Source organism: Grampus griseus (genome assembly GCF_964374135.1).
Source record: "Grampus griseus genome assembly, chromosome: 20".
NCBI lineage: Eukaryota > Metazoa > Chordata > Mammalia > Artiodactyla > Delphinidae > Grampus > Grampus griseus.
Window position 1 is genome coordinate 54,786,616 of NC_139014.1, and position 15,810 is coordinate 54,802,425.

The 15,810-nt window shown below is 57.3% G+C and overlaps 1 protein-coding gene across 2 annotated transcripts in view; it reads left to right on the top strand.

The window, feature by feature from the left end:
• RAB11FIP4 (RAB11 family interacting protein 4) overlaps positions 1–5,544 on the top strand; it is a gene marked incomplete at its 5' end in the record, with an annotated part of 112,859 nt that extends 107,315 nt beyond the window's left edge. For both annotated transcript variants that reach the window (XM_082679338.1, XM_082679339.1), the window contains 5 exons: positions 1,773–1,854; positions 2,650–2,787; positions 2,881–3,039; positions 4,155–4,298; positions 5,386–5,544. In XM_082679338.1, coding sequence (XP_082535464.1) covers positions 1,773–1,854; positions 2,650–2,787; positions 2,881–3,039; positions 4,155–4,298; positions 5,386–5,502 — 640 coding nt within the window. In that variant the 3' untranslated portion in view covers positions 5,503–5,544. The remainder of the gene's footprint in view (positions 1–1,772; positions 1,855–2,649; positions 2,788–2,880; positions 3,040–4,154; positions 4,299–5,385) is intronic.
• Between the last annotated feature and the right edge of the window lie 10,266 nt (positions 5,545–15,810).

Genomic DNA, 15,810 nt, shown 5'->3' on the forward strand with positions numbered 1-15,810 from the left:
GACGCTTGTCTGTCAAGAGGAGGATAGGTTAAAAAAACACACACACACAGTGGTCTTGCCCTGAGTCCTGTACTGGGTCTGATGTCCAGGCTTGGAGCGCCCCCTGCTGTCAGATTCTTCCCGACCCTGAACACTGGAGCGCACTGACCCCAGGCCCCAGGGACCAAGGATAAGCAGGGCTGCTCCTGGGCCTGGAGCATGGCTGTTGGAACCTGCGGCAGGCAGGGAGAGGACGGGCCTGGGAGTCTGGCTTGTTCACGCGTTAGCTCCATGATGTTGGACATACTCGGTCACTCTCTGGGCCTCGGTATCCATCTGTCAGCCCTCCCTGGAGAGTGACCAGGAAGGCAGGTCGGCTGATGCACGTCAGAACACCGCACACAGGTGAGGGCTCTGACGATGCCAAGGCCCTCCCCCGACCCAGGCCAGGGAGGCCACCTGGGCCCCTGGCAGAGAGGATGGCTAGCCTGCTCTTCTCAGGCCCCCTGTGGCCCCGGTCTCTGAGCTGAGCCTCTGGAGTCTGACAGGTCCAGCCGGGGTGGAGGGTGGGTTGGGAGGTGGGCTCCCTCCTTGTACCTCACAGCTGGCAGGCAGGTGGTCCCCTGCCTGCTGAGGTCAAGCAGGCCCAAAGGAGCTTGGTGGGCGGGACCCCTGTGCAGCTGGGTGAGGCCTCCCAGCTCCCCGGTGCCTGAGACGCGCTTTGTCCCCTTTATCGACCGGGGCTTCATCTTAAGTTCCCACGGGTGTTCTAGAAGCTGCTGTTTTGCATCTGTTCCTTAATGAGGCAGGTACCTCACTAAGCATCACGTTCTCTGCCTGCTTCTGACAGCCGGCCGGTCGGCTGGCCTGGGAGAGGTGGCTGGGACGCAGGTGGTGGAAGAAGACCGTGGGGGTGCGGACCAGGGCCGAGGCCGAGCACTGTCCCCTAACCCGTGCCCCTGTCCAACTCCAGGGGGCGCTGTTCCCACAGACGCTGCAGGCAGCGCTCCCAGAGTCTGCAGTGTGCTTTGTGCCTCAAGAGAGGTGGCCTCGTCGGGGGGGTGGGGGGGTGGTCTGAATCCCCCTTAGGCCCTGGCCCGGGGCGTCTCCTGGGGAGCCCAGAGGGCAGCGGGGGCCAGGAAGCCCTCTCTCCACGAAGGAGGACATGACAGTGGGAAGGAGAGGGAATGCCCTACCAGAAATGGCCCTGCACTGTCCTGGTGCCACTGGCCAACGGCCCAACTCACCTACCCCTCTTCTCAGGTCACTGAAAACTGACCTGGACAGTCCTGGTGAACATTAACACAGAGGAACCACTGCCCGTGGGCGTCAGAGGCAGCTGCAGCGATCGCTTGGAGGGCAGAGCCCTGGGGGAGATGCGGGGGAGAAGGTTGCCTTCCAATGGTGAATCCTAACAGGAGGGCCCTGCCCCAGATGCCACAGGAGGACTCTCTCCATTAGCAGAAGAATACCACTGCCTACCCCCTCCCCAACCCCGGGGGTGTTTCAGGCCCTAAGCAGTATGCAGAAAGAACCTTATGTTCCTGTTCATTCACAAACAAGTGTTTCCTTTTATCCAAAAATAATAACAACTCAGGGTCTTTACCATTTTGCCTTGGATGACAGGAAGCTCAAAGCCATATTACCATTTGGAACAATTATTCATATTCTCTCTCTCTCTCTCTCTCTCTCATTTCTGGTATGTACCCTCCAGGGAGCAGAGAATTGCTGCAGACTGTCAAATTGTAAGGGAATGTCCATTTTTGACATTCTTGTCCTCCTCCTTTCCCCAGGGTGCAGCAATTAGAGGAAGAAAATACGGAGCTTAGGACGACAGTGACTCGGCTGAAGTCGCAAACAGAGAAGCTGGATGAGGTAAGCAGCAGGTCCCGGCGTCGCTCAGACTTGGATCTTGAGCCAAATCCACAGAGAGGCTGCGTGGGCCATCGGAGGCCTTTAGTTTCTAGTTTCTGAAATTCTAATAAAATTGCTGTAGCCAAAAAAAAAAAAAGGCATCAAACATGAATAATTCATTTTTCCATATTTCTTATTTTCCAAGTTTTCTATAGTGAATATCTATTTCCTTGTATTACAGGGGAAAATAATGATAATAAAAAAAAAGAGGTTAGCCTCTGTTTGGGGTCTTACCTTTTTTAAAAAATTTTATTTATTTATTTATTTATTTATTTATTTTTGGCCACATTGGGTCTTTGTTGCCGTGCACGGGCTTTCTGTAGTTGGGGCAAGCAGGTGGCTTCTCTTGTTGCGCAGCACGGGCTCTAGGTGCACAGACTTCAGTAGTTGTGGCTCACAGGCTTAGTTGCCCCGCGGCATGTGGGATCTTCCCAGACCAGGGCTCGAACCCGTGTCCCCTGCATTGGCAGGCTGATTCTTAACCACTGCACCACCAGGGAAGTCCAGGGCATCTTACCTTATTCGGGTCCATCTGGCATCATTGAAAGGCTTCAGAGACCGGAGATTTTTCTAGCTGTGTCTCTAGACTCCTAGGGGATCGGGCCATTTCTTTAATCCGTGCCTCGGAGGGCTCTGTTCAAGGGGCTGATCTGATGGCCCATTTGTCGAGGTGGCTGCCCCGGCCCCCAGCAAAGCCCCTGGAGCACAGCGGGCCCCCTGGGAACTCTCCCCCTGCCCCGGTCTCCCCGGCTCCAGGAGCGGCAGCGCATGTCCGACCGGCTGGAGGACACCAGCCTGCGGCTCAAGGATGAGATGGACCTGTACAAGCGCATGATGGACAAGCTGCGGCAGAACCGCCTTGAGTTCCAGAAGGAGCGGGAGGCGACGCAGGAGGTGGGTCCCGGGCCGGCAGGTGCCAGGGCTCCCGCCCCGCCCCCCCGCATGCCCCGCCCCCTGCTCCCGCCAACCAGCCTCTTGCCCCCGCAGCTCATCGAGGACTTGCGCAAGGAGCTGGAGCACCTGCAGATGTACAAGCTGGACTGCGAGCGGCCGGGCAGGGGCCGCGGCTCGTCCTCCGGCCTGGGCGAGTTCAATGCCAGGGCCCGAGAGGTGGAACTGGAGCATGAAGTCAAGCGGCTCAAGCAGGTGGGCCCTGGGAGCCTCTGACCCACGGGATAAGGTGTACAGGTCCCCTCCGGGTGGGTGTCCTGTGAGGGGCCGAGAGCCGTAGCGCCCCCTTCCCCGACGAAACTGCCTGCTCCTCCCAACACCCTCGTTGTCAGGGCTACTGGTTCCCGTCTCACGGCTCAGCCGAGGCAGATGGAAATCCCAGGGGCTCTGCTCAGCATCCGTGAAAAGAAGCAGACACCAGTCTTCTGTCCTGGGCGCGAGGGGTGTGGGAGGAGGCTCTACCCAGCCACCCAATAGTGCCTCGCTGCGTTGCGTTCTCCCAGGAGCAGACCCCGCGCCCAGGATTCCGTTTCAGATGGTTTCCGCAAGCACTCCCATGATTGGAGACCAGTTGGGGGTGGGGGAAGCGGGATCAGGGTAGGGCAGTGACCCAGCGAGGGCATGATGGTGCGGGAAGCCCGCACCCAGAGACTCTGAGTTGACCACCCCCCAACCGACCCCCGGAAGCAGAGGTGCTGGAGGTTCTGCTCCCACAGCAATCCTAAACCCCAGCCCTTCTCAGCCACGAGGGGGCGCCCTAGGCCCCAAGTGTGAGCAGTTAGGAGCCTTGAGGCAAAAGCTGGAGTGCAGGGCTGGTCACCAGGGTCTGGGCAGGACAGTACTGGGCCTGCTGTACTCAGGAGCGAGGGTGCCCCTGGAAAGCACTCCCAAGAGCGGGATTCCTGAGCCCAGCTGCAGGAGGGGCCACGGAGATGAGCTGACCTGTCAGCCCAGAGATCTAGAGCATCACTTCTCCTCACCAAAGGCCAGTGTTGGAGAAGGAGCCACTGGGTGGGCGGGGCCCCTCTTCTGGCTGCCAGGGGGGAAGGGGTGGCCTGGAGCCATGCCCCTGTCTGGAAACTTGGCTCCCTGAGCAAGGCTGTTAACTCCTCCTCAGAACCCCAGGACCTCCCAGGACCCAGCTCTCCTCCCCCTCAAGCGTGGCAGATGCCCCGTCATCTGTGGGTGTCCTGGACGGGCCATGACACACGCCCAAGGGGTGGAGAGGGTGCTGGTGGCAGTCAGGGAGCAGTGGCTGCGGAGAAGTGGGTTCCGGTGGGAGCTGGTATCGCCTTTGTCCCCCTCCCCAGGAGAATCATAAGCTGCGGGACCAGAACGACGACTTGAACGGGCAGATCTTGAGCCTCAGCCTCTACGAAGCGAAGAACCTCTTTGCCACCCAGACCAAAGCCCAGTCGCTGGCTGCGGAAATAGACACGGCCTCTCGTGATGAGGTAAGGTGCCCAGCAGCTCTCGCCGTGGAGCCTGGCTGCTCATGTGTCCTGCCCCATCTCACCTGTCTCGACGACAAGCCTCAGGCTGCCCAGGGCCTGGCCCCTCGAAGTCTCCATCTGCAGTGACCCCGAGTGACAGGGGAGAGCGGTGAGGCAAGGAGGCTGCAGGTGGAGTTAAATCCGCTCCGATTTCCTGTACGTGGTGGGAGGAGCATATGGGTTTGGGAGCAGAACGGAGTTTTGAGTCTTCACTCTGCCAGGAACATGCCGAAATGGCCAGTTGATTTCATCAACTTATAATCCAGGGGAGGCTGGACGACCCCTCCCCCAAGTCAAGAGGGGAAGGACGCTAGCATTTCTTGGCCACCTGCTTGCGGTATGTCTTCACTTAATCTTCTGAGAACTCGAAGGCTTTCTGAACACTTACCTGTCACAGATCGGGAGATCAGGACCCAAGATCACCCAACTTACGGAGGGAGAGGGACCCAGGTCTGTAGCTGCAAAGCCCACTCTTTGTGCCCCACTGGGGTGTGCTTATGAAAGATCAGGCCTCCGAAATACCCAGATTAGATTTCAACACGAATCATGAGTCACTGAACTCTTACCCTGTGCTTGGGACACACAGCTAAGAGCTGGCCCCTGGGCCTCAAGGAGCTCCCATGTGAGCCGGGCACCAGCCTCCAGCCTGCGGGCAGAGGCAGCATTTCAGTTACAGCCTAAAGGACACGGCAGGAGTTGACCTGGAGAAGGACAACGGCAGGGCCGGAGGGTGGTGAGAGGGACGTTCCAGGCAGAGGAAACAGCTGGCAGTCTTAAGGACTTTGGATGTCACTCCTGACTATAAATGCCTCTGGCCAGTGTTCTCTCCCTTTATCAGAAAATCACCCATACCTGGACTCCTCCGTGGGCCGGTGATATGAGCCTCTCTGGGGGTGTGGCCTGGGCCTCTTCGTATTTAACCCTCCCTGGGTGTGATGCCCTAGACTCATGCCCTGGCCCCGAGCGCTGAGGCTGGTCTTGGGGCACTGGCTCTGCCCACACCCCAGCCCCGGCCCGGCCTCTGACCTCTCTTTCTCGTTCCCTTCAGCTCATGGAAGCCCTAAAAGAGCAGGAGGAGATCAACTTCCGGCTGAGGCAGTACATGGACAAGATTATCCTTGCCATCCTGGACCACAATCCCTCCATCCTCGAGATCAAGCACTGAGACGAGGGGCCTGGCTGCAGAGCGGCCTCGGGACCCCTGGACCCCGGGATTAAGGGCCAGATCCTGCCTGAGGATGCGGCCCAGGCCGGCCTCACGCACACTGAAAATGTGTCTCTGGCCACGGTGGTGTAACGTGTACTGGTGTGTATGTGGGGAGGCCATGCGCACAGCAAGGGGTGAGCGTGGGCCGTGGCCGCGGGCGCCATCTGTGCTGTTAGCCGTCCTTGCACTTTGTGGTCCCTTTGCGTGGGGCAGAGGGTCCCCGAGGTGGGTGGCGGCGAGGTCGGCAGTCAGGAGTTACTGTAACGATGAGAGCTAGAAGCTTGTGTTTCAGATACTGGATAAAATGATTCTACCTCTGGGGACCAGGATTAAAAAGTACTCTAGTGAGACAGGCTCTTCCACCACATCCCTGTTTCCCCCTGGGAGTGGGAGCAAAATTACCATCTTTTCCAGGAGTTCAAATGCCTCACCAACCTCTTCGGCCACCTTTCAGGCCCAGGTGCTTGAGCTCGGAGAGGAAGAAGGAGCGTATGGGGGGAACGCGTAGGGGCCCCTCACGAGCCCCCCCACCCCCAGCCGGCAGCCCGTGTGAGGCTGTGCACAGTGTGTCCCAAGGACTCAGGTTTGTGGAGGAGCTGGAGGGGGCGACCTTCATCCTGAGAATTCTTGGCGTTCTGAGAGTTCCCCGCAAACTTCTCCATCCCTGCTCACCTACCTCTCCCTCTCTGTCTTTTTTGTTTTTTAAGACACTGAAAAATGAGCAGCGTTCACCTGGGTGTACATGAAGGGTTAAAAGAAAGGGGGAAGGAGGCTGGGGACAGTCTAAGGCACGCATTGGCGTTGGGCAACCAAAGACATGATTTTCAGGCGGGAGCACGCTCAGGTCCCTGTCAGCATCCTTTCCTGTGGATGCCTTTTAAGAGAGGGCATGGATGGACCCTCTCGACAGCTCCCTCGGGCTAGAAGTGGGCCTTGCTTACCTGTCCCTGGGAATGGCCTTGGGTTTGGATTTTCAGAATCCAAGCTCTGGGCTTGGCTCAGTTGGGTGGTGAGGGCCCCGTGTTCCAGCCTTTAGAAACACACCTGTACTCGGGTCTCAGCCAGGGGAACAAACGCCGTGCTGGTGGGAGAGACGGTTGGGGAAGTTGCAGGGAAACCTTAGTCTTCCATCCTGGTGACACGTGGTGGAAATTCACCCTCTGGATCTTTCATGTGATGTTTGGTTCTAGGTGGCTGGGAGTAGATACGGTACTTCCCTTTGAGTTTTCCAGTGTGTCTCAGTTTTGTATGGCTTGTGAATTGTTTCCTTAATCCAAATACATATAAACAATGTATGGTCTTATTTTCCCCCCTGCAGTTTCTTGTTTCCTTCAGCACTTCTAGTGTGAACAGGAAAGCTTGGGCATCTTGGGGAGGGGTGTATTCAAAGGAGAGAGGGCAGGAGAGGGTGAAGAGGGGACCTAGGGCCTCGAGTGTGTTCCCGCTCACAGAGCAGGGCTGTGGCCAGGACTGATGTTCGTCCCATTCCAGCCAACGTTTGCTTTTGTTGGAGTTCGCGATTTCTTTCTAAGCGTATGCATGGCATCTGTTTCCTGCAGCAAATCGTGGGGCTGCATTGGTCTGATCCAGGACTTCGGGGCCGCGCACACCAGGAGGATGAGGGCAGGGCTCAGTCTCCTGGGAGTCTCTCAACCCCCTAAGGACACTGGTCTCCTTGGGCCCCCCAGGGGTCTGGGCGGAAGCAGCGGTGGAAAGAAGGCACGAGGAGTGGGTCTCTTGAGAATTTGCTAGTAGGGAGGAATGGCATGAGTTAAAGGACAGGAAAGACGATGAATCCCGAGGTGGCTTTGGTCTGGCTTTTACAGGGAGGCATCCTGCGGAGAGGCCAGCCGGATCCGGACCCCGGTCTGTGGGGGACTCGCCCAGGGATGAGCATGTTGATGTGTTGCCCGCCCTGACGTGGAATTCCAGGGGAGGCCGCAGAGGCCTGAGTTAATAAAGTCACAAGGTGGGAAGGAATCTCGGCCAAGGGGAAAGCGGTGGAAAAAGCTGTCGGCCTGCAGGGGGCGCCACGGGAGCGGACTCCCGCGGGAAGTGCTAGTCGGGAAGGCCCCTCGGGACCTGGTCTCTGGAACGGGCTGACTGTAAAATGAGACTGAGTTCCACTTAACACACGCCCCATGTTAGATCTAACCTTCTCACTTCAGCCGGAATGTATCAGATTGGCTTTTTAAGAGCCTGTAGCTTTTTAGCCTGAGGGGGGCAGCTGCCGGAGGGGTCCCAGCCCCACAGCCTCTGGGCAGGTTCCAGAGCTGGACTGACTGGTCCAGGTGGGGCAGAACGTGCTCTCTTCCTGTGTTTTCTCCTTCCTTTGTTTTCCGGTGGAGGGTTCTGCTTCTGTCTCTCAGCGTTGGGGCTGCTAGATAGTATACAGGATGCCCAGTGAAATCTGAATTTCAGGTAAGCAAATGACTCAGTAGGTGTTCCCTGCAGTACTTGGGACACATTTTATTAAATGGAGAAGCTTTTAAAATTCTGATAACTGGGCCCAGTCCCCAGAGGTTCTGATTCCGTAGGTGTGGGGCGTGGCCCAGGCATCAGTGTTGTTGTTTTTTAAAGAATTCCCCAGGTGATTATAATTTAACTGGGTGCCCCACGAGGGTTTTGGTTTTGCCAAGCCTGGCGACTGTGCCAAGTAGGGATTACAGTAACTTGTGTGAGGTTTAGAGGGGTTTGGGGGTGTGGGGAGCGGCTTCTGCAGCAGATTCACTTTACATGACTCTGGGCTATCCTTGCCTTCAATCAGAGCCCCAGCAAAATTCGTTGAACCAGCAAGTGTTTAAAAAAAAAAAAATTAACTTTGAATTGCCAGTTAGGCAAGTTACCTTAAATGCGCAGATTCTTCAAGAATTGTCAGAGGGAAATTATCCTTGATCTAGAAACGCCTAATACACTCTATTTCTCACCCATTAAAAACACAAAACTGGACAACCTCGCCAAGTTCCTGGGCCTGAAACGGGGCTTCTCAGCTTGGGCCGTGCATTGGAATCACCTGGGGAGATTTTTTTAAATGCTGCTGCCTGAGCCCCCAGAGATTTGGATTTAATTGGTGTGGGTGTGGCCCAGGCGCCCAGCTGTTTAAAGAGCTCCCCAGGTGATGAGTGCAGCCACGGGGGTTGCTGGCCAGAGGCAGAGAAAACCTCTGTTGGGCTTGTTAACCCAGGTGCTGGATAACAGCGGGTTCACCTGCTGGGATGTTGGTGGCTTTTCCTGTGATGGTGATGTCGGATGGTGAGACGTTCGCTGACCCCTCGTCCCCCAGGATGGGAGGCCAGATGCCTTCAGGAATGGGTGGATCCAGCTGTTCTCACTAGCCTAGGGGTTAGCGAACCCTAGTGGGCCGGTCTCTGCCTGTTGCTCGTGGAGCTGGTGGGTGGCACGTGTTGGGATGTATCAGACACAGTCCAGAGTGGGAGTAGAACGGAGTGGGGGCGGGAAGGGGCGGGTGGGTGCCGAAAGCAGCCTCCGAAACAGCAGCCACCCACCTGCACAGCTGAGCCCGCGGGGATTCCCGCTTTGGGGGTTTTGCCTCTGATCTGTTTTCAGGCTGGGGGTTAAAGGTCACCCCAGCACCTCCCCTGTTAGTAGCCATACCAGCATCCCCGCCCAGCCCTGGAGGCTCCAGGCGCTAATCTGCTGGATTCCTGGCCGAGCCAGGTCCTGAGGGTCAGGACGGCTCTTTTGTTCCAGCGAGGGACTTCTAACGGGCAAAGGCCTTCAGGGGCCGGTGGGGCCTGTGGGACCTTGAAGAAATTAAGCCCTCTTTTTGTGCTGCTGGGTATGTGTGTTTAATGCATTTAAACCTAAAAGCGAACTTCAGATGCGATGCGATGGGAACAGGGGAAGCGTCGGGATGGCTATAGTGCCAAGGAAACGGCTGTTCGCCCGGCAGATCTACAGCAACTCTTTCAGGGCTGGGGTGGGTTTTAGATTAAGGAGAGGGGCCATTCGGGACTGCAGCCCTGGCACCCGCCCCGCCTTTCCTCCTCTGGGACTAGGCCAGCAGCTCCTCTAATGCTATGCTTCAGGCTGGCCAGAGGCCTCAGGCTAGAGGGGCCATGCCCTCCTGGGTGACTTTGCGCAAGTCCGTTCCCTCCGCTGACCTTAGGGACCTCCGGGCCCTGCCACCCTGTTCTGAGTGCGCCCATGAACGGGAGCAGGAGAGGCCGGAGCCATGGGCCTGTTTCCCTGCCCTCCTGCCACGCCCCACCTACCTGGGAAATAGGCTGCCTTCTAGAAAGGTGTGTTTCTAGAAGCGTAGACCCTGCGAAGCCTGATGCCACATGACGTTGGTGCTCCGACCTCGTAGGCTCCTCTTTCCGCTGTGATTGTAACGGAGGGGGAGGGATGTCTGCCCGGAGCCAGCAGCAGGGGGGTGGCTGGGAGAGGCACCCTGGCGCCGGCCCTGCAGGATCTCGGTGCTGTCGTCTGGGGAGACGTGCCTTCTCCGGGCCCCTCTGCTTTGCTGTGCTGCACAGGCTGTGTTTTGTCTGCATGGTTTGGGGTCATTGTCCTTGTGCCTTCTCTCCCCTGTCACCACTGTACAGGAGTTTCCACTGCCCCCTTTTCTACGTCCTCTGTTTACCCAAGCCCTGTAAAGTGTACATAGCGTCCCCCTTCGCGTCCACGTGCCTCCACCCCGCGACGCCCGCCCCCCGCACGCCCGTCCACAGGCCCCAGCTCCGCTTCCTCCGCTCGCTCAGCCGTGCAGACTTGCTGACCTGGGACAGGTGTTTCATTGTGGTCTCACTCAGCCCGTCGTCCAGCCTGCCGCTGTTTAGGCGCCTTGCACACTAGAAGAGGCTCACTCTGTGCAAAGCAGCTTCTCCCACAGCCCCCTCCCTGAGTCGGTGTCGTCAGTACCTGTAGCCAGCAGAGCGCACCTTCTTAAGCTGGGCGTCGGCCCGGCCGCGATGTCGTGGGTCTGCGGCCGCTCTGTGGGCCCCTCGGAGGAGGCACCCCAGCCCACGGGAGAAGCTCCAGCCGCGCCGCTTCCAGTGCTTGGTACTGGGCCTGGGTTCAGGGCCATCGCCATCTGGTGTCTAAACAGCTGCGGACCCCAAACAGGCAGAAGGAAGGGGCTTCTGGCTGCATCCCCTGCCTGCCACTGACAGCTGCCCAGCTCTTCCTCATCTGCCCAAGGTGCTCAGACCCGGGTGCCATTCAATCCCCGGTGAGGTCAGGACCGCCGTCGGACCAGGCGTCGCTGAGGACTGGCTCGCAGCCCGCTGGCTCCCTCGTCCCCGGCTCTTCCCGCTTTCTTGGCTGGGGTCTCCGGGGCCCGGGTGGGCTGAGCTGCATGTGAGGCTCATCGAGGGTTTGTCGGGTGGCTCTGACGCATCGTGGGTTTTCACCTGAGTCTTTTGCCCCAGGAGCCTCTGTCTGGAAGCAGGTTTAGCTTTGGGGCTGGAGGGAGACCTCCACCTCCAGGCCCCAGGGTGGGGAGAGGGTGGGGAGGCTCCAAGGCTGCGTCCTGGGGTCCCGAGCTGTCTGCCAAGAAGGAGCAGGCTCTCAGAGGCAGGCTCCCTCGGGAACGCTCACGTACAGACCCAGGTGTAAATAAACACTTTGCTCTTCTTGCCTGACTTGACGGTGTTTCTGTGGTAGGGGAGGGAGGGTGGAAGAGGTGAGGCCTGGTCCCAGAACTCCTGGGGTCAGTCTCCCATAGGAAGAGCGGGCCTCATCCAGTGTACCAGGGGCTGGTGCCCCTCCGGGGGCAGGGGCTCACCCTGCAGACCCCCTTTTGAGCCTGTCCTCGGGACAGCACCTAGGAGAGGAGATGGGCATCCCAGAAGCCCTGATAACGGCACCATCCAGCCCTCGGGGCTGTGACGTTTGAAAACTGTGTCCTCACTGCAGCCACGTTCCCTTTCCCAGCAGGGGCCTCCCAGGGCTCTCAACTTGTTCTGCTCGCTAACGGGGTCCCCATGTCGTCTTCTGCCGTGTCCGCGCCCATGGCTCCCCTGGGTCACAGGCCCAGGTCCTCCACTTGAGCGTGGGTCCCGCCAAGCACTGGAGGTGCTCCAGGTTGGTGGCCCGGACCCCCAGGGTCCTGCTCTCTCCTGTCTGCCCCTGGTGGTGGTTATGGAATTCCAGGTGTCAACAGGGTTCACAGGCCCAGCCTCTCTGGAGGTGAGTCTGCCTTTCTGTTAGCCCAGGCCCTCTTAGCTCCCCACACAGGCCCAGGTGCTATAGGTCTGCCCAAGTGGGCAGACGGTGCCCCATTCATCGGAGTCACACGGCCTCCTGGGCTCACAGCAAAGTCCTCTTCCAACACTGGGCGTTCTGTGACCTGGACCTTTACTCTCTCCATCCTCCTAACGCGCCTTTCCCTTCCTGAGGGTTGCCAGATTCTGCAAGTCAAGATACAGGATACCCAGTTAAATTCGAATTTCAGATAAATAATTTTTCAGTGTAAGTATGTCCCAAGCAGTACTAAAGTTATTCATTGTATAGCTGAAATTCAGATTTAACTGGGCGTCTTGTATTTTATCTGACAACCCCATTCCGCACTCCTTCTAGGACCCCTCTGCTGCCAGCCAGGTGTCTCCAATTCCTGAGCACTGGCCCTGCACCCCAGTTTCAAAAACGGCTTCCTTCTTAGTTTGCCACTACTTTTTTTTGAGACTGGTCCTGCCTCCCCTACCCCAGCCATCCGGAAGCAACTGCTGGCCTTTCCAGAAGCTGTAGCCCCCTTGCACCCTGCCTTGGGGTGTGTGTGTTGAGATCTGAAGTCCTGGAAAGGTGAACTCGTTGTTAAGGAAGCGGAGGAGAGTGCAATGGGGTCTCAGGAACCAAGGTGGGGACAGGGTGTCACTGATAAAACCCCAGTATTAAACTTCCAACCTGCTGATGTTTCACAATAATTAGGCCATTTCTGAGCACCAACTCTGCGTTCATGGAAAAAGTCCTGCACTTGAAATCAGACCCCCATTCTATGACTTCCTTCTGTGTGACTGAGCAAGTTTTCTGAGTTGCGGTTGCCTCGTCCGTAAAGCGAGGGAAGTAACCGTTCCTACCCATGGAGTCAAGCCACCAGATGGGGATCCAGTAAGTGCTTGCAGAATCAGAATCTGGATTTGGGGAGGCAAAACTCACCTTCCCCCAAAGGCTCCTTATCGAAACGTCTCCTCTATTAAATTAGTTTTCTAGGGCAGCTATAAAAATGTACCACAGGGGACTTCCCTGGCAGTCCAGTGGTTAAGACAACGAGCTCCCAATGCAGGGGCACGGGTTCAATCCCTGGTCAGGGAAAATTCCCACATGCTGCATGGCATGGCCAAAAAAAAAAAAAAAAGGTACCGCAAATTGGGGGAGGGGTGAGATGGTGCTTAAAACAACAGAAATAGATTCACAGTTCTGGAGGCCACAAGTCTGAGATCAAAGTGTCAGCAAGGTTAGTGCCTTCCGCCATCTCTGAGGGAGGATCTGCGCCGCGCCTCTCCTGGCTGACGGTTGCCAGCAATCCTTGGTGCTCCTGGCTTGTGGCTGCATCGCTCCAGCCTCTGCCTTGGTTGTCGCATGGCCATCTTCCGTCTGGGTATCTCTGTGACCAAAATTTGCTCTTCTTATAAGGACACCAGACGTTGGATTAGAGCCACCCTACTTTAGTATGACCTCAACGTGATCACAACCGCCATCACCCTATTCCCAAATAAGGCTATGTTCACAAGTACAGGGCTTAGGACTTTAACATACCGTTTGGAGGGGACACAATTCAACTGAGTTCACTCTTCTGGAGAGAGGTGAGAGCAAGCCCTGCAGTGTGTGCAGGCTGGGACCCCTGCACAGTCTTGGAGACCGTTTTCTCACCCTCTTTATTACTGATGACGTTGTCCCTACGCCGCTTAGAGGTCACGGTTCCTGCAAAAGTGTTCCATTGTCAGATCCCACCAGCTCACCATGCCCTCAAATTTAGGCCCTTTTAGAGTCATCTGGGCCCAGGACAAAGTCTCCTGAAGGGTCAAAAATACCTGGATACAAAATCACTCAACCAACAGACTTAATCTACCGGGCACTGGGGGGGATGGGAGCTGGGGGCAAGGGGACTGAGGCCAGTGGGCAGCAGGGACAGCTTCCCTGAGGAAGGGCTGTTTCAGCAGAGCCCTGAAGAATTGTAGGATCTGGGAATCACACGTGGGGGAGGCCTGTAGCGAGCACGGCCGTTTCAGGGTACGGTGTCCGGGAGGTGAGTGGAGAGGTGGGGCTGGAGAGAGGACAGCTGAGGCCCTGCAGAGCCTGCTGGGCCAAGGGTGGATCTCATCATTAAGCAAATGTTTCATCAGCACCTGACAGACGCTCAGTGTAGGGTGAGGCGCTGGGTTTATGACAGCAAAACAAAGCCGCTCCCCAACCTCAGGGCACAGCAGCTTCTAGAAAGGGAGGTTCTCAAACTTGGCTGCATATTTGAATCACCTGGAGGAATTTTAAACCACGTGGATGTAGGGCCCCAGCCCAGTGATTTGGATTCAGGTGGGGCTAGACGCTGGGGTTTTTCCAAACCCCCGCCCCCGCCCCCCCCAGTGATGCCAGTGTGTGGCCAGAGCTGAGAGTCATGGGTGCATAATCACTGCTGAAATTGTTTTAGGAGTCGGGAGATTTCAACTAGGCCTGAAGGAGGAGCTGGAGATGGCCAGGTGAGAGAGGTTGGAGAAAACAGAGAAAGAACAACAGGTGCAAAGGCCTTAGGAGAACTAGCGGGGCAGAGGGCAGAGGGCAGGGGTCAGGGGGCAGGACTGTGGCAACCACTGAAGGATCTTAAGCCAGCGTCAGCCTGCTCCGAGCTGAGTTTCAGAGAGCGGCAGCAGGACCGGGTAGGTTGCCGAGAGAGGAACCAAGACGAAGGCAGCGTGGACTCAGGTAAGACCTGGTCGGTTTTGTTTTTTGCTGCGTGAGGCGGAGAGTTGGAATCACCAGCTTTGGGTGGTCACTTGGGCAAGGGAGCCAGGCTTCTCATGGCCTTGCTGGGCAGGTCCACCCAGCCAACCCATCTCCGGAAAATGACTAACCTACGCCCAGAGGTGGAGAAAGCTATTCCCGTGGCATCTCACTTGCAGGCCCAGGATCCTCAGGGGAGGAGGTGCAGCCCTGCTAACTGTGGCGTCCAGAGATCCGTGGTCAGCAGGGGGCCCCTGGTGAGGGGTGAATCGGGTTCGGTCAGTCCATCTGGCTGCTATCTGACCTTTGAGCCGCGGAGAAGTGGGATTTGGCAATACTCCTCCCCCTACAGCCCCTCTCCCCTCCCTAATCCCTGTGCCTAATGTGGTGTTTGGCCCCCAAGATGCAACAACTAGGTGGTTCGTGTCGCTGGCGTGTCTTTAGGGCTCACCGTGCGTGCGCCCTGCAGTGTTCTGAGTGCTTGGCGTGGGGCCGTGGGCTCTTTAGGAGCGAGAGCCCATAGGTGGGACTTGTGCGGCCTGTTTGCACTGCTGTGGGGGCAGGAGCAGAGGCCCAGGAAGGATGGTGGTTCCACCATGGGTCAGCCTGGTTGGCCAGGCTACACCTTAATGTGGGCTGAGGGGTCAGTGGTGCTCCAAGCCCGCTGGGGCAAGGATGTGGGCTCTAGGGCCCAGGAAGCCCGGAGCCAGCTTCCAGCCAGTCCTTCTAGAACTCACCAGGTGGCTGAGTTGGGCCTGCAGGAAGTTCCCCTCATTCTCCTGCCATTCCTGGTTCGGCCCTGACTTTCTCTCCAAGCTCTGACTTTGCTACTGGGTTCTGATTTGGGCTCCGTGACACTGATGTGGCCTCTGGGTTTAACAACAACAACAACAAAATTGCTGGAGCTCCTGAAAGGCCCAAACCCAGAGGGCAAAGGCGCTGAAGTTTGGGCCCACTTTCCAGATTCCGTTTGGTGTCACTAAGCCCAGGGGAGCCTGTGAGACCCTCATCCCCTGCTTTCTAGCCCAACTGGCCCCCTCTGTCTCCACGTGGCCTTCTCAGTTATCCAGTCCAGCAGGCAACCCCAGACCAAAAGCTGGACTCTTCGGGTCTCCGGCAGCGTCAGGCCAGACCCTCAGTGCTTCGGCCTGCAATCGTGGTGGTGCTGGGGGGTGGGGGAGGGGATGCTGTAAACGTCAACTCCGGAGGCTGTCAAGGTAGGAAGGAGACTAGGAGAGGGTCTAGTCCAACCTGTCCCACTAGAGAGCCCTCAGATGTTTCCATTTTCTGAGGTGAAGGTGGGCACAAAGGAGCCCCATCTCACATCTCTCTGCATACCTCTACATTTTGAGGTAGCTGGCCACACAG